General features: G+C 52.6%; 1 protein-coding gene across 1 annotated transcript; it reads left to right on the top strand.

Moving 5' to 3' along the window:
* Positions 1-4,132: 4,132 nt before the first annotated feature.
* LOC309796182 (uncharacterized protein CXorf49 homolog) lies at positions 4,133-5,542 on the top strand (the record flags this gene model as incomplete). The annotated part of the gene is made up of 2 exons (XM_082609240.1): positions 4,133-5,396; positions 5,495-5,542. Exons 1-2 carry the CDS (start codon positions 4,155-4,157, stop codon positions 5,540-5,542), a joined length of 1,290 nt encoding a protein of 429 aa, XP_082465366.1. The 5' UTR covers positions 4,133-4,154.
* Between the last annotated feature and the right edge of the window lie 702 nt (positions 5,543-6,244).

Genomic DNA, 6,244 nt, shown 5'->3' with positions numbered 1-6,244 from the left:
GAATTCTTCATCTTGCATGACTGCAAATCTATACTCATTGAACAACAACTCCCCATTTCCCCCTCCCCCAAGCCCTTGGCAACCAGGATTCTACTTTCTGCTTCTACGAGTTTGACTACTTTAGGTACCCCATATAAGTGGAAACATGCAGTATTTGTCCTTTGTGATTGGCTTACTTCACTTAGTATAATATCCTCAAAGTTCATCCATACTACAGCATATAGCAAGATTTCCTTCTTTTTAAAGGCTGAATAATATTCTGTTATATGTATACATTATATATACCACCCTTTATCCATTCACCTGTTGATAGATATTTAGGTTGTCTTCACCTCTTGGCTATTGTGAATAATGGTACAATGAACATGGGAGTGCAATAATCTATGCAAGATCCTGATTTCAATTATTTTGTAATGTAAATGTAAATATACGGAAGTGAGAATGCTGGATCATATGGGAGTTCTAGTTTTATTTTTTTAGGAACTTCCATACTGTTTTCCATGGTGGGTGCACGATTTTACACTCCCACCAGCAATCCACAAGGGATTCATTTTCTTCACTACCTTGCCAACACTTGCTATTTTAAGTTTTTTTTTTTAATACTGGCCATGTTAACAGTTGTGAGGTGATAACTCATTGTGGTTTTGAATTGCATTTCCCTGTTGACTAGTGATGTTGAGCATTTTTCTTATACCTGTAGGTCATTTATGTGTCTTCTTTGGAGAAATATCTAATCAATTCCTTGGTCCATTTTTAAATTGTGTTATTTGGGTTTTGTCTGTTTCTTTGTTTTTGAAAGCATAAGCCACAGACTGGGAAACAATATTTGCAAAGCACACATGTTAAAAAACTTGTATCCGAAAGAGATAAAGAACATTCGATATTCAGTAATGAGAAATCAAACAACACAATAAACAATGAGCAAAAAAAAATCGAACTGACATTTTGCTTACTGGATGGTCAGTAAGCTATTGAGAAGATGTTTGACCTCATTAGTCATTAGGGAAATAACTAAAGCCAGAATGAAATACGACAACATAGCTCTAAGCATGGCTGAAATAAAAACAAAATACAGACAATACCAAGTGCTAGACAGACTGAGGAACAGCTAGAACTCTCCTGCATTGTTGGTGAGAATGCAAAAAAATGGTATAGACTCTCTGGAAACAGTAAAAAATACACTAACGATTCAATCCAGCAAGTTAACTCCTAGATATTTACCCAAGAGAAATGAAAACTTATATTCACAAAAAATCTGTATGCAAATGTTCATGGCACTTTTCTTAGATGCTTGGGTGACTGCACACTGGCACTGGACACAGACATATCTAGGACTACTGGGCACAGTTTCTGAGCTGACATGGATCCCGGAAGCCCAAAGTGTCATAATGGGGCCCCATTAGAGAGGGGCTTATGAGGTTCTGGCAGTAAAAGGAGTTGGGGATAGAGATCAGTTCACGGTGAGCTGACTGGGTCCCTGGACAAACACAGTGGTCATTTCTCCAGTCCCCAAGCTGATAATGCTTAGTGATACACTTGGCAGTTGGAGCAATGACCTACACATTGGGTCATTGGTCTGTGGAGTAAGAGCTATCACGGTGGGGAAAGCCAAGAGGAACCTCTGACACTGGCTCCCACCCCAGGCCAAGAATGTAAGTCAAAACCAGTATTGGATCCTGGTAAGCGTAGGGGGTTAAAGCAGAGATTAGTGACATCATTGGAGACATATGGGATGTATGGGAAGAGGAGGTAGGAGAGCCACAGGGACGAAGAGAGTGGAGAAGGTGAGAAGAAGTTCTGGGAGTCTCTCTATGGGGGAGGGAGGAAGGGAATGGAAATGGTGAGAGGGAAGATGGAGGCTTCCACTGGATCCACTGGTAATGTTTCATAGGATGCTGGTGGAAGCAGGAGATTTTGCTATATCCTTCCTTATCCATTTTAACATATTTGAAATAGCACACCATGCCTTAAAAAGTCACTGGGAGAAGTGGAAGAGGGCGGTATCCACAAACAGGCAGGCACCATCAGGGGCAGGCTCAAGGAGGAGAATTGCAGATTTACAGTGCACCACATCTCCCCTGCTCTGTAACTTCTCTAGCATGGCCAGCTTCTCAGGTGCAGAAACTCAGGCCCAGAAAACTGGGCCTTTGAGTTCCATAGGCAAGAGGGGTTCAGACACGCCAGGACTCTCCAGGAGGTCAGCCAGAGCAGGATGCAGGAGAGAGAGGTGACTGAAGACAGAGGAGTATGAACGGGTAAGAGCAGAAGGAAGGTATGGGAGGAATGGAGGGGTGTCAGAGTAGGAGATGGGTGGCAGACAAGGGAAATTCTGACACCCAAGGGCCGTATAGAAACCAAGTGAGGGACCCCTACCCAGACATCAGTACTGCTCAGCTCAGGGAAGCTGAGAACTGACAGTTCCAAGAAAAATTGAGAGACACCTGGCTATCCACACCCACTGCCATCACAACTGGTAGGCCTTGGATGTGCATACATAAAAACTTTAAAACATACTTCTACATATACTAAAGTAAATTCTCATATATTACATAGGATTGACTGGTGTGTGTGTGTGTGCCCACGCACGCAAGTGATTTAACTTACAAATGTGAATCCAAAGTCATCGGTCTGCAACTTGCAGTTTGAAGTCAGGAGGATGCTTTCAGAAGCTGTGAGAATGGCCTGATGCATTCCGTTGGACTGCCACGCTTTATGCTACTGGATGCTAAGCCACGTTGCATTCATCCATTTCCTTACTGATGGGAATTTGGAGTGTTCCCAGTTTTTCCCAACACCAACACCCTTGTGCATGGGCTCCTGTACACTACAGGTACCAGCGTGTCTAGGGAAGAAGTACCAGGCGGGGGACTTGCCAGAACATAGAGGAAATACCTATTTTTTTTTTCCTTTTTAAGATCTTGGGCTCAAAGCAAGGACTCTGGAGTCAGATTGATTGGTTTCAACCCTGCCGCTGATCCCCACGAGCCGAATGACCTTGGGCCAGTGGCTGAACCTCTCAGTGCCTGTTTGCTCACCGGTAAGAGGCCAGTAATAGCTGGTACTAGAGTTCTAGGCGTGTCATGTGGATGCATTACTATTTATGCCCAGCGCTTAGAAGAGTGCCAGGCGCAGAGTCCCTGCTGGCACTAAGTTGCTTTCAATGGATTCTGCCAAATTACCTCCCAAATGGGTCTCTTGCACCACCGCCACAGGGGTTTGCTCCTCACCTCTCCCACCCTCGGAATGGTTAAGCTCTTTGAAGGTTGTCAACCTAGTGTGTGAAACCCGATTCGTGGTTTTAGTTCACATCTCCAGGATCAGCGGTGGCGAGCATCTTTTGGGGTGTAACTGGCCACTGCGATTTCCTCTTCTTTGAATTTGCCTCAGAGAGGGGGAAGGGCTGATGGAGCGAGACCAACCCCAATCTGTCCGCCAACCCCAGTCTGTCCGCTCAACCCGCCTGCCAATAACGTTTGCTGAGCCACATTTGATGCAGCAGTTGAGACAGAGACCATACAGAATGAAAATACAATCCCTTTGCTCTCTGGCCGACCCCTGATCACTGACTGTGGGACTCCTATGCCCATTCTCCTGTTGGGTCGTAAGGCTTGCGGTGGAAGGGAGACTGGCAAATGCTTTCGGCGCGTGCTAGGCGTCCAGTGCCTCCATCTTGACATTTCATCCTCACCACCCCTGGAGCCTGGCGCCCTCACTCCCCTATCCCCTGTATAGATGGGAAACGGAGGCTCAGAGCTGTGACTCTAACCGGAAAGGGGAGGCGGGACGGGAGGAGGCGGGCCGAGAGACTTGACAGAGGGAGGCACTCCCACCATCCCCTTCACCAGCCAACTGCTCGGACCGCCCACGGGCTTGGGGGCAAAGCAGAGGCCCTCGACCCCATTGGTTAGGCCTCAAGGGGACAGGAGAACAAGGCGCCCGCTGGTTGGCGGGGGCCGGACCAATGAGGGGGCCGCGTCGCGGGCGTGGGAGGCGCGCTGAAAGTCGCGCAGCGTGTCGTCTGAGGCGAGCTCGTGCGCGGCGCCTGAGGTGGTTGACGCTGCTCACTGAGCGCCGCCCGCCTCGTCTGCCGTGACGGCGACCGCGACTCGGGCCATCAACTGTCGCCCCGGTTCCGCGGCCGCCCGGGTCGCGACATGAGCTCCCCAGATGAGGTGTCTGTGTGGGGAACGGGTTTCGGCCCAGAGGGCGGGGAGCGAGCCGGCGTCCGCCCGGCGGGCCGCGCAGTTCCGCGGGGACCCGACCGCGGCCCCGAGCCCAGGAAGCCGCCGAGCGGCGGTGGCGGGAGCGGCTGCCCGGATCCCAAGGGCTTCCAGTCAGAGCGGGAGATGCTAGAAGCGGGAGGGCCGGTGCTGTGTGGCCGCGAAGGCCGACCTGGCTCCCCGGCTGACGACATGAGGGACCTCCTGGACCTGGCCGAGGAGTCTGCGGCGGGCACCACGCAGCAGCTGTACGACTGGGACGTGCTGGGCTTCCGCAGATACCCGTTGGCGGAGCGCTGCGCCTCCTTCGAAGTGTCCGCCGGCCTCGAGGCGGGTCCCGGCGGTCCAGGAGCGACCGCCCAGAGCTGTGGGGAAGCGCCGCCGGCTCTGGCCGGCCCTCTCCACCTCGGTGGGCCTGAAGCGGGCCAGGCCTGGGGGAAGTCTAAGAGAGCCACTATGCATAGGTTGAACGTGGCTGCGGATCGCCAGCGCTTCTCCGAGGAAGCCCTGGGCCTGCTGCTATCCGACTCCGAGTCCTCAGATGAGTTCAGTGACACAGAGCTGATGACGGTGAGTACTTACCCCGGAGGAGGAGGCCAGGCCGAGCCCAGCAGACCCGAGGATCCCGGGGACACTCCCAGTCACTCGAATTTCCAAGTCAGGGAGAATTTCCTTCACGTGACAGGCTCTTCCCTGTCCTCGGCTCTGCGAGGACTCTCTTCGGTTGTGGAAAGGCAGGGCGTGGGAGAGCAGGGCATCTCTTCCCCTAAGAAAATGCAGAGCGTGCTCTGGGGGAACGGGGGCAGCAAGCCCAGCTACCCGGGAGCTGCTGCTGCTGCTGCTACGGCAGGTGGCCTGCCGCAGGTCACTCCTAGGAAGAAGGGGACCCAGGAGAAGAAATCCCTCGGGGGAGCCTCCACACTTGCCCTGGGGAAAAACTTCCCTTCCTGGGGGCAGCGAATCTGGGCACCTCCGCTGGAACCGGCCACCTTCCCCCCAGTCTCTGGTATTCCGCTGCTTGGGAGATCCAAGAGGTATACCTTGGTCCCTTCCGGAACCAAACAGGCCAAGCACACCAGCGCTGGGAAGAAATCGGTGGTCACGTGGACAAGGGAGTCTGAGGCTGTGGCGGGAGAAGATAAGGACCCAAATAGAGACCCAGCCCCAAAGGGCCAAGTGAGTAGGCCAGGCTCCTCCTGTCTCCCCACTCTTCCCCGCCCCCACCGCACCCAGAGCACACGTCTTCACCCATGCTGCCTCTGTCCACCCCTCAGGGGTCGTCATTGGGTGCCCCTCGGTCACTGGGTCATTATGATGCCTGATCGGGCTCCTTTTACTAGGGACAAACAGTAAGGTAGCGCTTCGGGTGTGCTGGGCCTGGTTCTGCACCCTTGGCCTGTTTCCAGCGTCCTCTGAGAGACTGGGGCTGGGATGGAAGGGAGGGTTGGTAGCTGAATTGGGTCGGGGGATCCCTTAAAAGCTTCCCCGAAAAGCCTGAGTATTCAGACTCACCAGCTTCCTGAATCCTATCTCCTAGGTGTTCCCCAGACCTTCCTTGCAGGGACCCTGGGCTTACTCAGTGCCCCACTGTTGTCCCTAGATCAGCTCTGCCTGCTGGCCTGGGGCTGACGGAGGGAGAAAGTGCTAATGAGATCAGCCTTTCAATTCCCTTCCCAATTCCCTGCCTCACCCCGGCCCAAATCACACAACTCTCTCTCTCTCTCTCTCTCTCTCTCTCTCTCTCTCCCTCTCTCTCTCTCTCTCTCTCTCACACACACACACACACACTTCCTTAGTCCAAATCAGTGAAAAATTTTTGTTTCAGCTGCCAGCTCACAGGCCAGGGACATCTTATCCGCGCATGCATCGTGGAAAAGGCAGCAGTGGCGAGGTCGACACCAGAGGCCCCCAAGATCCAGGAAAGTCAGAGCCCTTGGCCCTGAACCAGGGAGAAGTCATGCCCAGGGGTCCTGCCCCCTCAGGTGAGTGTCGTGGGTTTGATAGGAGGGGAGGGGAGGGGGTGG

Source organism: Mesoplodon mirus (assembly GCF_964341445.2).
Source record: "Mesoplodon mirus genome assembly, chromosome: X".
Taxonomy (NCBI): domain Eukaryota; kingdom Metazoa; phylum Chordata; class Mammalia; order Artiodactyla; family Ziphiidae; genus Mesoplodon; species Mesoplodon mirus.
This window is presented reverse-complemented; position numbering and strand designations above follow the sequence as displayed.